Source organism: Artibeus jamaicensis, unplaced genomic scaffold (assembly GCF_021234435.1).
Source record: "Artibeus jamaicensis isolate MK-2021 breed Jamaican fruit bat unplaced genomic scaffold, CSHL_Jam_final contig_465, whole genome shotgun sequence".
Lineage (NCBI taxonomy): Eukaryota > Metazoa > Chordata > Mammalia > Chiroptera > Phyllostomidae > Artibeus > Artibeus jamaicensis.
In genome coordinates, this window is record NW_026521843.1 from 12,589,525 (window position 1) to 12,608,606 (window position 19,082).

The following is a 19,082-nucleotide window of genomic DNA, read 5'->3' on the forward strand; positions in this document are numbered from 1 at the left end:
AAAGGTGTTATGTCTTTTTTCATGGTTAATTCACCTATTAAATCACATTTAATTCTACATTAAAAATGAGACAGTCTCTAATTCTCCACAGAAGGCATTATATAAAAGTACACTAGTTTTACTTGTAAGAAAATTAAGTGCCAAATTCTCAAGAATAATAACATTTTGCACAATTACATTTGCTTCCAAAGTTGCATTAACTTTCAAATAGTTACTTCTATGGAATATCTTTGAGAACAAACTTTTACAGAAACAATACCTTTCTTATAATAGAGGATAAATAGTTAAAAATCATAATTAATAGGAAAACTCACCAAATAGTAGCTAGCTGAGTTTGAGAAAGATTTGACTGAAGAAGGGCATTTCTAGCTTGAAAACCTGATTGCGTGGGAAAAACATTTTTAAAAAAGGAAAATTCTTTACACTCTTTAAAGTCACACAAAATACTAAACTGTACCTGTAAAATGACACTGCTGCTATCCTGGGAACTTTAACATCAAAGTCGTAATCAAAACAAATACTTTCTCTGCCCACGAGCAACTTAAAATCTAGAATTAGTGGAGCCACATGCTCCCCCATCCTTTCGGAAGGTCACAGTACAAAAGTGACACAAAGAACTGAGCCACCAGCTCAGAAAGCACTGAGAAGCCAAGTTCTAGGGACTCCTGGTACACCCAATGCCACTGGAGGCACAGCTCCCTTAGCATTTTCTGACCTTCTCTTTGCTCTCTGATCACTGCTTTCTCTTCCTCTCGATTTGAAAATGCTAGCATCCCCAAGGACCTGTCCTGGACATTCTTTCCTGTCTATTCATATCCATTCCTATGACTTTAAATAGCACCTAGAGGCTGGTGATTCCCAAAGGTATAATACCCCCAGCCCAAACCTCTCCTCCAAGTGTAGACTTCTATGTGCAACTGAAAAATCTACTTACGTATTTCACAAAGATTCTGAAACCAAATATGTATAAAACTACTCTCTCAAACCCCATCCATATGCTTCTTCCTAATCTTCACCCAAACCATTCTTCCTGTCTTCCCTTCTGTGGCATCACTGTCCCTTCAGTGAGCGGATCAAGCCACAAATCAAAGAGTCATCCTTGAGCCCTCCCTCTCCTGTATAGTCACACCCAACATTGTCTTACAATTCTTTTTTTAAAAAGATTTTATTGATTTTATTTATTTTTAGAAAGAGGGGAAGGGAGGGAGAGAAACATCAATGTGTGGTTGCCTCTCACGTGGACCCACTGGGGACCTAGCCTGCAACCCAGGCATGTGCCCTGACTGGGAACTGAACTAGCGACCCTTTGGTTCTCAGCCTATGCTCAATCCACTGAGCCACACCAGCCAGGGCATCAAGTCTTACAATTCTAAGAGACTATGCATCTGGGCCCTTCTCGCCCATTAAGTCGCAAATTAATGTGACATTCTCAGAAGGCTTCCTCTGTCCACCCTATCATTTCCTTTTCATTTTCTTCATATCTCATATCACATTCTGTAATGTAACATTTACTCATTAGCTGTTTGTCTATTTCCCCTATTATGCTAACTTCTATAAAGACAAAAACTGTGACTGCTTTATTCACTAATGTATGCCCCATGCCTGGTACATAGATGCTCAATAAATATTTGCTAAAATAATAAAGTTTAATCCAAGTTGTTTATCTAAGGTGCAGTGGGGACTTATGTGATGGCATCCAATAGTATAATGGTTAACATTCACTTGATGCTTACTATGTACAGTAAACTGTCCAACTTTTCTCTCCATCAGTGACAAACCAAAATATGTTCTGTTACAGGCTTCCTAATCTTTAATGAAAACACTCCAGAACAGAAAATCCCTGTCTGCACAAGAGGAGCGTTCACTCCCGGTGCACTAATAAGAGGTTTTCTGATTATGGGTGAAATCACGTGGAGAAGGTCTCTAGTCAGCGCAGCAGCTGCTGCAACTCTCACCCTCAGCTGACTGAGCCCTGAGCACTAGAGCAGTCGGGCCCTGCTCTGGGCCCAGCCTGAGTTGAGGCTGGTCCTAATGCCTCTGTACAGAAGGAGCAAGCAGTGCTTCTGCGAAATATTCCTCAGCAATAGCTCCCACTACAAAAGTAGCACGAACACCAGTAAACCCAATATTTCACTGAGCTTTGAACACAGGTCTGCTTAATCAAAGCTACCTATGTAGAACAAACACAAATATACCATGTACTATGCAAGTGAATATTTATATTACATCACTTAAAAACTTTCGTTCTTCTTTTTAAAAAAGCTGGCCATTTAATAGAAATCACATAAGGAAAAAACACTGGAGATAGCTCAGAGCATCACCCAACTAATTATTACTCAGTCAGCTTTGAGGATGTTTTTGTGTTAAAGGAAAGATTCCTCTAATACAGAGAAATGGAAGGCTATTTCAAGCATGAGAAAGGGTTCAGTCACTAACGTTTCACTCTTGGACAAAGACAGCAGAGCAGATCCCTTAGCATTAGGTGACAGAGCAAACAGGAGGAAGGAGGGAAGGAGTGTAAATTGTTAAAAGCACACTGGTGGGAGGTTTAAATGTGTGCAGGCAAAGTCTGAACAAGACAACGGGCTACTGAGAGCCAGCAGAGTGCTTTCCTAAGAAAAGCTCACTTGAACAGGTACACCGTTGGTCTGCTGATCCTTTAGACATCCTATCTCCTGTGGCTATGATGCCAGACCCTCCATTCTCTACCTGGCAGTCTATTTATCCTCTAAGATCCAGCTCCAATGTCATCTCTTCCATGGAACTCTTTTTTATATCCTCAGAGCTAGTTACTTTCTCATCTATATTAATGACAACACCTTTAAGCCACTAATCAAATTCTGTGATTATGTGACCTACTGCTATGGGCTCTTCAAAGACATGGGCCATGTCTTCTTTCTCTCTGCAGTCTCGTACCTCACAGAGTGTCTGGGAGATATGAGACTCAAGAAATATTTGAGTCAATGAATTAATTTAAATAGATCATGAATAAGATTTAGGAGGAGGAGAGGAACAATAAAAGGAAAAAATTAGACCACCAACATTCACTGAATAAAGCATAACATGTAAGGCTAGGTCAGCCCTGTCCTCATATACCTGGGGACACTGAAAGCAACTTCTCTTTAAAAAAAAACACCAATCCTTCCCTTAACTATGGATATACAGCTTTACTCTAATAGATCTAAGAATAGTAACATTCACTAAAAATAAAACACTGCACAACCTTTAAAAGTAACACTAGGAGATCATTTTTGTCATATTCCAACACAAACCCACCTTTGTTTACATGTATGTTGGAAGCACATACATACAATGTACTAATCGCAAGTGTACTGCGGGATGGGTTTCTACATGGTATGCACACATGCAGCCAACACCTGTATCAAGCAAGATACAGAACGTTTCCTGCACCCCAAGGGGTCTTGGAAGGGCCCCTTCCCAACAGTGTAACCACACCACTCTGATTTCTATCACTCCCAACTGGGCTTTCTGTTCTCCAGACTCACATAAATGAATTAAACAGTGTGGATCTTGTGTGTGAGGCTTCCTTCATTCAATACAGTATCTGTGAAATGCACCCATGTTGTTTGTTGCAAGGAACAGAAGTTCATTCATTTTTACTGCTGCATTGTTATAAAAATACATGACAATTTATCATTCTCATGTTGGTGAACATTTAGACCAGTTTTTTTTTTGATACTTTAAAAAAGACTTTATCTGTTTATTTTCAGAAAGATATGAAGGGAAGAAGAAAGATATGGAGAGAAATGTCGATGTGCTAGAGATAACATCGCCTGGTTCCCTACTGCATGCCCCAAACTGGGGACCTGGCCTGTAACCCAGGTGTGTGCACTGACTGGCAATCAAACCAGTGACCTTCCAGCTTGCAGGCCAGCACTCAATCCACTGAGCCACACCAGCTAGGGCTCTTTTTTGGATATTTTTAATAAAGCTGCCATGAACATTTTTATACATGTGACTTCAGTCTACTTTTGTTAATTTGAATAAAGAAACTTCTTTAATGCCAAATAAGGCCCCAAAAGTTCATTTTTTCAAAGAATGAGAATCACAACCTTATATTAATCTTAAGTATGTTTGAATACCATATTCCACAGAAGCTAAGATGCCATCGATTATAAGACACACCATTATTTTATATAACACTAAGACAAAAAAACCACTGATAATAAAACCATGACACAGAGTTAACACACTACTGATGGGAACCTTCCAATTTCAGAGAGGTTTAAATGTTTTATTTTGTTTTTTAAAAGGGTTACTTAAAAATATAGTATACCTTGCTTCACATAATTTCATAAAATTATAGAAAATTTTAGTTATTAATATTTGATACACGTAAAATACAGTATATTTGTAAGTTAGAAGGTAGACTAAGTCGCCCATGAACTTAACACCCAACTTAAAAGCTAGATCATTACTAAATGCTTTCAAGCTGTGTTCCCCTGATTTTTGTGTGCTTATTTCCTTGCTTAAAAAAAAAGGTTTCACCACATAGGTAGGTAGGTAGGTAGGTATCTTTAAAGAAAATGCTGCATATTTCTGTCTGTCCAACAATTCCTAAAACCTCATTGCTTCCTGACCCACTGAGCAACTAGAGATCTTATACTTCTGTTTCACAGACTTCTTTTCATTCTCTAAACATGCCATGTACTTTTTGCTCTTAAGGATTCTTCTGTCACCCTCAAATGCCCTCATCTTCAATCTCTAGCTGTCCAAATCCTTACTCTTTCTTTCATGATAGAGCTTAAATGTTCTCCTCCTATAAGCTGTTTTATCTGATCTCATTAGTATTAATATATTCCATCCTATGTTCCCTAGCATTTTAAAGCTCTATTATTTTTAAACGTTTATTTTACTTTGCCTAAGTTGTAATTCATTGATGAGTAAAGAGAGAGGAAAGTTAGAAGGCAGGAGTTCTACTTGCCTATTATCCTCTCTTGACATGCTCTTTACTATCCTCAATTAGTAAAGTCCAAATGTCTGTTCTAGCATGGACTCAAATATTCTATGGGGATCTAAGGTCAAGTTTTATGGGTACCTTTTGGTTCAAGCATTAAAGGATGAGCGATGCTCACGTGAGGTTTTAGGAAGAGCAGATAGAGAAGACCTGTGAGGAGGGGGATTCTCAGGGAACTGAGCTGTGAGGCCAAGTCCAACATACTGCCTCTTGCCAGGCAAGGTTCTCCATTTACTCCCTACCCTGGAGGACGAGGTTTGACCTTCTCAAGGGCGAGGTCCTTTCAGTGTATATCTGTGTGCTCATTTTTTTCGCAAGAACTTTGAAGAAAATAATGGTATATCCACCTTTGAACTCTAATGTAACTTACATTTGTATTTATCCAACACTTATCAAATTTTTCTGATGTAAAATTTTAGATGAGCTACAAAGCATAAAATCAAATCAAAGTTCTTCAACAAAAGCCCACATAAAAAACTTCAACTCTCTCACATTCTTAAGTACCGTATGCCACTTACCTGAGAGGTATCCACTCATGCTTTTGTCAAGACTATTGAATTTCTGCCGATATTTTAATCTTGAAGGCTGAGGAACTGCCCACTCTGAGGTCCCAGTCTTGGGCGAGTTCCCTGAGAGTGAAGCAGTTGAAGAAGTTGAGCTGTAATAAAATTTATTAAAAAATTTTATGTTACTAAATAAAATACATTTAGTTAAACTTTATAAGACAAATTAAGAATCATGCCTTCTAAATACAATAGTAACTGCTGCTGTATTTTATATTAAAAATTCAAGCAATTATTCTTATTCTTAGGAAAGCAAATACCATATGAAGTATAGAACTCCCATGTATCAGGAACCTATTATGCTGGGGCCTTTTCAAAATTACCTCTAATCCTCCTGATAAACTTAAAAGATATTACTGTCTCAGTTTTTATATCAGTGAACTATGGCTTAATAATATTGAGGGGAAAAAAGGTTACACAGTGAGTAGTTAAGCTAGGATACAAAGATTTTTCTGGGTCAGTGCTTTAAAGAGCATTATTGGGGGAAAACTAGATAAAGAAAAAGTGGTATATGTAAACAACAGGATATTACTAGGCCATAAAAAAGAATGAAACCTTACCATTTGCAACAATATGGATGGACCTACAGGGTATTATGCTAAGTAAAATAAGACAAAGACAAATACCATATGATTTCACTTATATGTGGAATCTAAAAAATGAATAAAGGAACAAACAAAAAAGAAAAATTCATTATACAGAGAACAAACTGACGGTTGCCAGGTGGGAGGTGGGTTTTGGGGCTGGGCAAAAAAGGTGAAGAGGTTAAGAAGAATAAATTGGCAGTTAGAAACTGGTCCAAGGGATACAAAGTATAGCACAGGGATATAGCCAATAATACTGCAATAACTACACATGGTGGCAGGGGCTGCCGCACTTGTCAGGAGGATCACTTCATAAGCTGTGTAAGCACTGTGCTGTACATCTGAAACTAATACTGAAAGTTACCTATAACTGAAAAAATTTTTTAATTTATAAAAGAGTATTATTGTGATTTATACAAGGGGTAGTGAGTAAACACTAATGCTTTCTGAAATTAAAGGATACTCAGAATTTGGATTAAAGGATCAGGAGAATTTGCTCAAGAAATTAATCATGTAAAATGATTATAAGATGTTTTAAGAAACATATATTATTTAAAGGAAAAACATGTAGTTCTGGGCAAAAAAATTAACTGATTAAAAATATAGCAAAATACTTTTAGTTTACACAAAACATTTTTTAAAAGATTTTATTTATTTACTTTTAGAAAGAGGGGAAGGGAGGAAGAGAGAGAGAGAGGGCCATCGAAGTGTGAGAGAAACATCCAATGGTTGCCTCTTGCATACGGCCCCCCAACTGGGCACCTGGCCCACAACCCAGGCACGTGTCCTGACCAGAAATGGAATCAGCGACCTTGCAGTTTACAGGATGATGCCCAACCCACTGAACCACACCAGTCAGGGCATACATGGAACATTTTTCAAAAGTAAAATACCACAGGCATTTAATAGTTCTAAACATTAAAAAAATTATTTTAACTTAGGAATAATAAATTTACATCACGTCATTATAAAGTAAACTCTGGATAAGTTCAGAGCTTTAAACAAATAGCCATTTGTTAAATATTCCTTATTAAAAGCACAACAAGTTGGAATTTTAAGTATTCATACCTACTGGACCCTAAATCAATCAGAGACTGGGCTTTCTGTATACTAGCACCACCAAATCCTCCCATCATCATACTGTAAGATGACGTATGAGGCAATGCTAAAAAAGGAAAAAAGAAAAGAAAAATGAAAAAGGTTCACACTAAACAATGATCACAAATTATGAAGAAAACGTGCCTCTATTAGAGCATGAACATAAAGATTTCTTTCTTCATATGAAATACTGACTCATTAGACACACAGTACTTACTTGAAGAAGAATAAGGAATGGATAAAGGCTGGATGAGACTGGCAGTTCCATTTGGTAATGATGAAGTGCTAACAGAAGGCACGAGGGGAGCAGGCATCATTAAGGGAGGAAGGGTGGTCCCTGAAGTCGCAGGGGACAGGGCTGCTGCTATAGGTGCGACTGGAGGCAATGGCTGCGGAACGGACAGATTGGGCATGCTTCCCATTCCTAAAGACAAAACAGACCACGTTTTCTAGTGCTAGTAAACCTATCATAAAACACATGCCAGAAAACTATAGTACAGTGAGCATGCCCCATATTTATAGGAATACCATGGGCAAACTAGTCTTAAAAAATTCACAAAAGCAGCTTGACCCAGCAGTGAGGGAAGTAAACTACTGCTTTTAATATCAATATTGTGACCTATCTGAACTAAGGAAATGCCTCTAAGAAGTTAACAATTCTCTTCCAGCATCATGAACAAAATCAAGCAGCCTTTTCCAATTAAATATTAGTACCTCAGAGAGAATGTAGTACCAGATCAAATGTGGGATTTTGTGTGAGGATTATACAGTGCTATTGAACACACACACACACACACACAGCCAAACTGCCCTCACTCAAAGGAACAAAGTAACGACTCTTATTCACTAAGTAAACTGCTGAAAACTAAGTACGTTATATTATATAAATACAGTCACACAATGATTTTGATTTTATCTCTTGTGTTTACTGTAATAGCAAAAGAAGTCAGTATCATCTGGCATATAGGGACATGTTTCAGATATACAGAGATGTCTAACTGGACACTCCATTTCAATGAGTGCTTCTCACATACAATTAGTAAGAAATCGGTTAGTGAAAATTAATGAAATACTGGTTATCTCTGATGAATATGTAAACTAATCAGCACAAAGTCTTCAACTTTTAGCCCTAAACTTAGCTGGCTAATTAACCTTTAAAGAAATTTCTTTATAAAAATAATTATACTTATGTATAATTTCAAATTATCCCCAAATTAAACTATTTCAAGTGAGTTTAAATTGTTCACATTTTTTTCTGTTACTCATACAAAGTATAGAGGAAACTAATATTTAGGACCAGCTATAACAAAGGACATCATATAGTTTCTCACCCAACTGGGAATTATGAAAGGGCACACTAACCAGATTAGATTCCAGGACAACAGACCTGAGAACTGTCCCTGGAAACTAGGATACACAGCACCCTAGCTATGACAGCAAATTTAATATTTCTTATTTCAGACATGAAAATTAACTTGGAGTCTGGGAACTGTCATTTTATGCCGACATATCTTTTTCTGATCACTAAATAACTGTCAGAGGCAGGTGATTAAATCCGTAAATACATACCAAAACGAGCAGAAATTAACGGAGAGAACATGGGAGGTTGTTTCATAATAGGAGGGAGAACCACAGGCAACTGCTGGCCCTGCAGCTTTAGTTTGATGAGCTTCATAGCTATGGAGAACTCCTGCTGGTCCATCTTCCCGTCCTTGTTGAGGTCTGACAAAGCCCTAAAAGGACAATGGGGTGGGTAGACTGTATGTCGGGTCAACATTACTTTTGAGGATGATGATAAAATAAAAACAATGAGGGAGCATTCACACGTCGATTATCATTTTAAAATGTTATGTGTGTACCTCAAAAAGCTGAAACCTACACATTAAGAAATACTGACCAGAGATACAGCTAATAAAATGCTGCCATTCTATATAGAATCTAGAGACCTCTGGGATAAATTTCACAAGTGTAAATGAAAAAAAATGATTTAAAAGTATAACTCTTCTAAACTTACTCATTTGTTCAAGTATTTATTGAATGCTTGCTATGTGCCTGGCACTTGGCCACACATGGGAATATTCCAAGTGGATAGAAAATGAAGTAGGGATTGATATTTACCATGCATACATTAAAAAAAAGTTACACTATAAGTATTATAAAGCACAATTTATTTAAGGTAGGAACGGGATAGAAGGAATAATTTTGGGTTTATAGGTGATGAAATAAATAAAACTACAAAATAACAAAAATTTGAGACCACAAGTAAAAACAATTTTATGTTAAACTGCATTAAAAACAAAATAAAACCAGACATACAATAATTTTGGATCATCTCCAAAACAATTTTACCATATTTCAGCTAAAACAGGAGCTGGCAGGCCCGACTGTAGGAAAAATGTGCGTGCTTGGTCGCCTGAAAGCCATAAAAACAAAAATCAAGCAGCATATTAGTAAAAGGAATTACTCCAATGCCTGTGAATAATAATAGGCAATAATAATTATGTTACTGATTTATTATAACTTTAACTTCAATCATTAAAACATTAAGCAGAAATATACATATAAAATTATTTACATTTTATTAAGACTTAGATGTTTTAAACAAAGTTGCAACTGGTTATAAAATTAATCAGTGACAAAAGATTTCATTATTCATCTTATTTTTCCACAATAATTGAAGTCTTAATTGATAATATTTCTACTTAACAAAATTCAGAGTTAAAAACACTATTCCCTAGAAAAGTTCTAAGTAAAAAAACACCAGATGTTGAGAGGCACAGCCACCCACAGGTCTCTCACAACCCTATATACCCAGCTGTGCATGCCAAGAATGCAAGATACTAACTGCTCTCTACCTGGTCATTTCTCAGAACTGGGTTTGCAGTGAGCCATCTTGAGGGACAGGGTAATGTTTCCCTCCGGGACAAAGAATGAGCTGGCTTACCACATACTAAAACATGGCGGGTTCCCTCCAGCATCCTTCTGGGATCTCTACATGGTCCCTGTGTGACTTGGGACAAAGGAGGTTGACAGAAACATGGCAACGCTCACGCTGTCAGCTGTGTCATTAGTAAGAGTTTGTTGCTTCTGTTTTAGAACTTGCATGTAAGCGATATCATATGGTTCTCATCCTTTTCTGACTTAATTCACGTGGCATAATACTCTCAAGATCCATCCATGTTGTCACAAATGACAATAGTTCATTTGATATGAATCTATCATTTAATAACACAAGTACAATGGCAAACAAAATAAAGTATAATTCACAAATAAAATATAAACACAAACCTGTTATGTAACCTCCTGAGGGCTTGAGGTTATCAAATTGCTTGTCATGCTTAGTCCGTTCTTCGGAAGTAATAGCCCACATGTTTGGCCCTCCTAAAACATAAATGGAAGACAAAGAAATTATACTGTATGTATGAGAATGCTTACAACATAAAACTCTAAAATGTAAATATGAGTCACAAACGTCCGTTTCAATGACAGTACATAACACCTGAGTGACTACAAAGAGTAAAGCTCTATCATGAACAATACAGCATACCCCTAAGGCTTCTCATTCATTCATCCAATTAACATCTAGTGAAAGCTACTGAACACTACTCACTGGAAATAAAAAGATGAGTAAAATATTATTCCCATCCTCAAGGAACTCTTACTTAGATGTTGAACTGTGAAGCATCCTAGGCAGAAATACACAGGAAATGGCTAATGTAGGTTTACAGTTGCAATACAAATAAATAACTCAGTAATTAATAAATAGTACACGAATAAACTGTTTTGCATACTCACAACTGTAAACCTCCTTTTGCCCACCCTGTATATAAAAGCTGTGCTAACACTGAGTTAGAAGCATCAAGAGTGAGACAATAGAAGTAAGACTGAGGCAGAGCCTTGAAGCTTCGTCTGAATTGTCAGGTGAAGAGACAAAATGGGGCATTTCACACAACGGGGCACAGCAGAAGTCAAGAAAGTACACTGAGTAGACTGGCAGCTAGAGCGCCATGCGAGTGGTAAGACACAGGTGGGAGGAATTAACTGTAAAGAGTCTTAAATACCATTCTCAAGAGTCTGACTTTTACCCTGTAAGTTATGGAGAGCCATCTAGTACTTTTTAAAATAACCTCCTAAATTTGGAATAATTTTAGATTTGGAATAATTTACAGAAAAGTTGCAAAGATAGTAAAGAGTCCCTATATGCCCATCACTCTATTTCCACTGTGTTAACAATTTCCATAACTGTAGTACTTTTGTCGAAATAAATAAATTAGCCCCACTAAACTAAAAACCTTCATCAGCAGGACTAGCTGGTGCAGCCCAACAAAACTGACTCTGGGTACTGAAGATCAATGTTTGTGACTGAGGATTCTGCCAATTGGAGACATTGTTAAAGAGAAGCAGCCTCCACCTGAAGCTGCCCTTTGGGGCCTCAATGCTTGACTCATGGAGATCTAGTGATTGCCACTTTAAAGTCCCATTTTGGAGTATGTGAACTTGAATTCCGCCACTAAAAAGATGAAAAGAATCCAGAGGCCCAGCCTGTCAAATAGAAATCATATAGTTAAGAATACAGACAGCCTGGCCCAAGGGCATCTTGGCTTTACATTTTAAAAGGGCGGGGGCGGCTAGCTCTCTAAAGAGAAACTATTCCTACTCCACTGTCTGAAACAATCCTACCGAATCAGTGAGGTTCCCCAAACTGCCTGGGACTAGTTCACTCATGGTTCAGAGAAGCTGAAGCCAACAGTGTCCACTGGGCTGTTATGACCGCTCAGTCTCAGAGCTATGCAGGACCAAAAGGTGACACGGTCATTCTGTTCAGTGGGCAGACTCAAACTGTTGGGCTGTGGCCAACAGCCCATCTGTTTGGTTTGCCACTTGGAAAATTATAACTGACAGATTAAAGGCACCCTCTTTGGGGCTGCAAACTGAAAACAAACTGTAATTGCTAATTGAATGGTGTGAGTCACTAATGTAGCTCCCCGTGGTAAGGGCCCATTCTCTGATTTAGACTGAAATCAAGCTGCTGATTAAATTCTACTCTGTGTAATGCAGAGGATGCCACTTTGTGATTCCTGTTTGAGTGTGGATGTGTATGGGGAGGGGCGGGAGGTTTGGGCAGTCTCACTGGCATTGCCCCCTTTGGCAGATTGACATCACATCTCTGACCCTCTCTCAGGCTATTGGTGGTGCCTCAAATGGTTGACACTTTTTCAGGTTACCAATCAGTCAATGATGCCTACATTATTATTGTGGTCCTTAAAACTAACCTGTACTTTGTTTTCAGCTTTCTGAATTATCTGCACTAAGACTGATTGTATCATTTATCACAAAAGCTCCTCAACAACACACCGATGTCTGACTCTACTTCCATCATCTCCTCCTGGTCCACATTTCTTAAAGGAAGACAATTTGGCCACTGAATGTGCTATCCACAGAAACAAAAAACCATCACCTCTTAGGGGTTTCCAGGCTAATGATGAAGACTAAAAGGGTGATGGTGGTGGGACAATAGGGGACATACAGACCTATTCATGAAAATTCAGGATTCTGCCTTGACCATTCTTAGACATGACACATCTTTCTTTCCCCTAATAACAAGTACAGGGAGGCCTGGTTGGAACATCCTCCAGTTCCAGGCAGCTCAGCTAAAATGGGACCTAGAGCATTCAGAGTTAACTCTGCTTTGGTGTACAAAACTATCCTAGACCCTCTTGCATCTAACCCTTCCATGTCACAGTGAGGCTCCAGCCAAATGGTGGCAGATGCTGTGGTGGCAGAGGGCGACAACCAGGTATCTGAGGAGGAAGCACCTTAGACATAAAGAGGTATAAGTGGAAGAGGCCTTAAGGACCTGTGCTCTTTCAGAACTGGCCCTGGGGCCTTCTTCCCCAAGGAAAATGTCCTGGTGCACTTCTCCTAAACTGCTAGTAGCACCTTCAATTCAACTGGCTGCTGAGCCTGCCATCCCTTACCAGATGGCTTTGACTTCCATTTGATCCTGATCCACACTCAGTCTTAGGCAGGCCCTGTGCACCTGGGCCCCAGGGGGTGTGGATTTCTCTGCGTTCCTGCCCCTCCATTCTGTAGCATCCAAACTCCTCCTTGTGTCTCCTCCTCCTCGGTCTTGGGAAGGCCCACCCCCCAAGCAGCAGCAGGAGCAGCACCTCTGTGTGGTATCAATATTGAATCTTAGGCCCAAAAGGTCCCTTCCCCTCCTCAGTGGTAGAGAGCTTTTTCTTCTCCCCTTTCCCCAGGAACAATGTGTCTCAGCTTGTGTCCTTGGGATCTTTGCTAATGTCCTCCCAGTGACCCCCAGTAGCTTAAGACTTGTGCTTAATAGAAGAGAAGGATGCAGAAAAAAGCATGGCATTTTGTGCCTGTTCCCCTACAGCTGCCTGCAACACTGAGGTGGGGGCCTGTTCTGATCTCTGTGGTAGTCCCCAGTCCCTCTGGCAAGAACCCAGTAGGTGCCTCGAGGAAACAGCCTGAGGTTAAGTATAAACTCCCCTCGAGTCTGTGGCCACAGTCATTCCACACTGACATGCTAGCTCTCATCTGCTGTTTGGTTTCATTCTAAATAACTTTAACTGATTTCTGTAACAACATTTTACACTCTGTAAAACCCCCCACTTTATTTAGAGACCTGTTTGCATCTACAAAGTCTGAGACTGAATTCTGTGGAAAACTGTTCTAACTGCATTGGTGGCACAAGGAAATCCTTTGCTTTGCCATCTGTCCCACAGTCCACTCTGAACTTCGGCCTCCTTTACTCTAGAGCTCTGCTGAAAACGCCAGTCTAGACACGGACCTCCTATGCCTACACTGAATCCAGTTTACTCTGCTCCCTTAACTTCTGGTAACTCTTCAAAGTTTCTGGTACACTGACTGCCTTTTCTGTTTCCTAAAGCTACTTCAGATTAAAGACAAAAGGTTTTCTCTTATAACTTAAATGGGATCCAGAAAAAAGAAAGTAAGAATTTAAATCACTACCTTGAAACAAGACTTAGTGTTGTCATGAGTGAACATAACAGCGGGAACAACAAAGCAGCTCCAGAAAAAAAGGTGGTCAAGAGAATTAGGGGTCTAGAAATATTTTTCTATGAGGCAGTTAAAAATCTGACGTATTAAGCCAGAGGAATCAAAGATTAAAGAAGACATGGTAGCAACTTTAAGTATTTTTTAAGGTATGTAGAATACGGTTACTTGCTATCCTTACAGGAATTAGGAATAAGACAACCATGTCAGAAACTTAGTGCTGTACTGAAGAGGAATCAACTGCCTTGAGGGTATTCTTCTTGTCAGCAGAGGCATTAACACAGAGGATGGCTTAAGCCTGAGCATTTCTGAGGTTCTCTCAAACCATGAAAAACAAGCAAACGATGATTTTAACAATCCCTTCCACTTGCTCTAAAAATGAGACCAGTCTCTCAACTTCCCACCATCTCCAAATACACCTTCACGCTCTTCCTTTGACAGTTAACAGCACACCGGAGCATAAAGAAATAAAGAAGTACAGTGGAGGTTCTGCTCCAGTCTGCACGCTACCAGTGTGGTGAATTAGGTAGGTCTTGAGCCCTTTTCATCCTTTAGTCCTTATCTAGTAAGAATAGTGTATGTAATCCCAGGCAATACTTCACTAGCCAATGTCCTACACCAGAGGCATTCACCTCACCCCCCCCTCCCTGCACTGAATCACCTGGGGATAATTAGGGGGAAAAAGCTATTCCAGCAGACCAATTAAATCAGAATTTCTGGGTGATGAAGCACAAACTTCCTAATTTTAAAAAGCTCTCCAGGCAATTTTTTTGGTGCAGGCATGGTTGAAAACCACGGTCCTATACAAACCAGGGTTGCACACTGCCCCCTCTTCTCTCTGTCCCTCTGCAGAATATTCTGCTCCATCTTTACCTCCTAGCTAACTCTGGACAGCTAGCCAACAGTGCTGTCCAAATGCAACAACTGGTGGCTGTTGAAATGAATCATATGGTCCAGTACCTGGGAAATTCTCTTTCTCCTAAGGATGATACATATATCCTTCAACTCTACCCTGTTAAAATGAGTTAGTCTCACCCAACTCACTTTCTCTCAAATGGAAACATATATTTTTTTAACCCCCTTTACCATACTGCTCTTTCAACTCTTGACTGGCTTATCTCAGATAAACAACCTTCTTCTCTGTCACTGATTTTTAAAGTCCAACATTAGCAGAGCAATAGTAGTACTTTGTAGAAGCAGCAACTACTATCCACTGAGCATTACTGTACTTTGCCATGTATAATATGCACCCATGTTTTTTGCCCAAAGTTTCAGGGAAAAAATTTTGTTTTAATTTTTGAATTCTATTTATTTATTTATTTATTTATTTATTTATTTATTTATTTATTTATTTTTAACACAAGAACAGATACAAGGTATTTGAGGTACTGTCCATGTATAATGCACATCCTTATTTTTTCCTAAAAAATTTGGGCAAAAAAGTACGTATTATACATGGGAAAATACAGTACTTTATGCCAGCATTCATGCTAAGTATATTAACATCACCACATTTCATTTTCACAACTCCCATGGACTAGGTTTTACACATATTACAGATGGAAAAACTGAAGTGTAGGGTGGTTAAATAACTTGCCTAATACCATGCAGCGAATCTGTAGCTAGAATTTTCTTGTACTTTACAATATAATTCCAAAATTCATGCCCTTAATTACCACCCTGCATTACCTCCCTGATTACTTTGATATTACTTTTGTCATTTGAAAATAAGTAACAAAATGTAAAGGAGACACATCTAAACTGATATTTAAATATAAAAATAGGTCTCTTTACATGTCAAAGCAACCAAATTTTCCTTTGGAATAATGTACCTTTAAAAAATTCTGAACACTGATTATATATCAAATAGGTGAAAAAAATGTTAACTATGACATTACCTCTAACATAAATTTTTTTAATATTTAACAAGAGAAAAAAACAATACAAAACAAAAACCTAGGGTAAAAGGAATGCTGGTAATACATCCCTATCCCAGACAAATAAATCCTTCCAAATCCCATAAGCGTAACATCTTCTTTCACCTCCGGTGACTTGCATTCCCTTTACTCAGGTTGGCATTCACATCACCCCCCTTCTCTTTCAAATTTATCTTTCAAGACCCAGGGCAGATGTCACTTCCTCTAGGAGGTCACTAACACCTGCAGGTCAAATTAATTGCTTCCTCCTCCAGATTCTCAAGAGGCTACTCCAGGCTTCCACAGAGTACTTAGGTGCTATAATTGCTCTGTGTCCATCTGTGCTGCTAGACTAGAGCCCTTGGGGAGCAAGAGCCTTGTGTGTTCATCTTTCCATCCTCAGAACCAGCAGAGCACGAAGCACAGAGCAAACACTTAAAAGTGACTAAGGAATCGACATGTGAATGAATAAAAGAGCGAGTAGAAAACAAGACGAGAAGCAAGATCAGGACTCGGGGGAAACACAAAAGTCAGTCACAAATCTTTGCATGGTCTGCCCTGCACAGGCGGCCACATCAGCCCTCTGAGGGGGTCTTCAAATCGCTACAGACTCAACATGGGTAATAACCACCTGCACTTCACTGCTGACCTTCTCATGTTGACTCACCTTCTGTCAGTAAGAAACCAAGTATGTTTAGGTGTCTAAGCTCATATATATTTGCTGCCACATTATATAAAAATCTCCCTTACAAAGTTGTTTGCAAGAATGAATATCATAGAAATATAGGTGCCCACTATAATTTGAAATGCTAAGACAGATTTGATTTAACAAATACTTAGAAGGAGACCTGACTTAAGGTGGTGAACACACAATACAATATAACATAATATATTATAAAATTGTACACCTGTGACTTACATAATTTTATTAACCAATATTTTATTCCATATATATATATATATATATATATATATATATATATATAAATGTATATTAGCCCTAAATGACTGGATTTTTAAAAAATCTGTAAACATCCACTCTTAAAGACAAGTTTTAAGATTAGATTTAGAAGGAAAGAAACAGAGGTACTAAAGAACTAAGAACCTAAAATAGCTAAACCTATGTACTTTCTAAATAAATACTTCATTCATAGTCCAAAACCTACTTGGTTTATCAGTTTACTATAAAATAAATCAATTAACCTGTCACGAGTCCTGTGATTAGTACAGCAAGTAGTGTGGCTACAGACTGGTTTGCTACTATCCGTCTTTGGAAAGATCACGATGATCCAATGTGACGACAACGACAAAGGATGACAAAGGATGACACTAGCCTTTCTTGAGCCCTGACAATCAATCCTTCAGGTACTTTATATGCGGCAACTCACTGACTTTATTGCTTTATAAATCAGGTACTACCAGTATCCTCGTTTTCAGGTGAGGAAACAAAAACCCGTGCTGGGTTCTGTGTCTGCACTGTCCAGTACAGTAGCCGCTGGCCAAGTGTGGCTCTGAGCACTTGACAGAAGCCAGTTAGAAAAAGACAAACACCATGTCATTTATATGTGGAATCTAGTGAACAAAATAAACTGACAAACAAAATAGAAACAGAAGCATGGATACAAGGAACAGACTGAGAGCTGTCAGAGGGGAGCATGGAGGAGGGGCTGATGAAAGGAGGTAAAGGGATTGGCCAAAGATTGCACATCCATAACCCACAGACTTGGACAGCAGTGTGATGGCCAGAGGGAAGGGAGGGAGGGAAGGGGCTGGGTGGAGGTTGCAGAGTGGGAGGAAAGGGGGACATCTGTAATAGTGTCACCAATAAAGGTAAAAAATGTGCTATGTGACTAAGGAACTGAACTTTAAACTTTATTTAATTGAAACTGAAATAGCCACAAGTAGCTTGTGGCTACTACTGGACAATGCAGCTCTGTAAGAACCAAAGTCTAAAAAGTCTGGTTAGTTGTGGGATGATAAAGCAGAAATGACAAAATCGGAGGAATATGTCAGAAGCATTTTGACAAACAGCTTGGTCTAGGGTACTCAGAGGCAAGTTCCAAAAGTATTGGGTATTAAAAAATGTACATAATCTGTAACTGAAGATTTAGTGGAGGAACAAATGCTGCTTTTGAAGGTTTTGTGCTATACATGGATGCTTCTTTCAATAAAATTGAAAATTTGAAATTGAACTTAAATTAGATATATACAAGATTATGTTTAATCTTTAGCTATTTTATAAATTAAGTAGGAAGTTATCACAGTCTACATTTGCTATCAATTCTTCAAAAGTTTTTAAAAATTTCTACCTCTATTCCTATACACTACACACTACTCCTAAATTAATCATCCAACATTTGGAACAATTTTTAAAATACTCATTTCTAATGAATAAAAACAAGTAAGAGACTTCTTCTCCAACCCACTTATTCCTGTTCAGGGGCCCAGGTAGCTGGAGCCCCTCCTGGCAGCTCAGGGCACAGGTGGGACCCGCCCCAAACAGGAGTCGCCCCAGCACAGGGCCACACACACCCACACTCACTCAGACAATTTACACACGCCAGTGCGCTCCCATGCACATCTTTGGGGTGTGGGAGGAAACCGGAGTCCCCAAGGAAAACCCAGGCAAACGTGGGGAGAACATGCAAACTCCACACAAAGAGTGGTCTTGGGTGGGAATCAATTTTCTTTTCTTTTCTTTTTATTTCATAGAGAAAGGGGAAGGGAGGGAATAAGAGATGGAGAGAAACGATGATGTGAGAGAGTCATGTATTGGTTGCTTCTCGCATGTCCCCCAACTGGGGGCCTGGCGCCCAACCCAGGCATGTGCCCTGACCGGGGATGGAACTGGAGACCATTCGGTTTGTGGGATGATGCCCAACCCGCTGAGCCACACCAGTCA

The 19,082-nt window shown here is 39.0% G+C and overlaps 1 protein-coding gene across 4 annotated transcripts in view; it reads right to left on the reverse strand.

The window, feature by feature from the left end:
- The window catches only part of ITSN2 (intersectin 2), a 118,945-nt gene that overhangs the window by 72,915 nt on the left and 26,948 nt on the right, over positions 1-19,082 (reverse strand). For all 4 annotated transcript variants that reach the window (XM_053666851.1, XM_037146746.2, XM_037146749.2 and 1 more), the window contains exons 3-9: positions 10,512-10,604; positions 9,573-9,636; positions 8,793-8,956; positions 7,441-7,647; positions 7,194-7,290; positions 5,497-5,636; positions 315-378 (exon numbers count right to left, since the gene is read on the reverse strand). In XM_053666851.1, the coding sequence (XP_053522826.1) occupies positions 315-378; positions 5,497-5,636; positions 7,194-7,290; positions 7,441-7,647; positions 8,793-8,956; positions 9,573-9,636; positions 10,512-10,604 (829 nt within the window). The remainder of the gene's footprint in view (positions 1-314; positions 379-5,496; positions 5,637-7,193; positions 7,291-7,440; positions 7,648-8,792; positions 8,957-9,572; positions 9,637-10,511; positions 10,605-19,082) is intronic.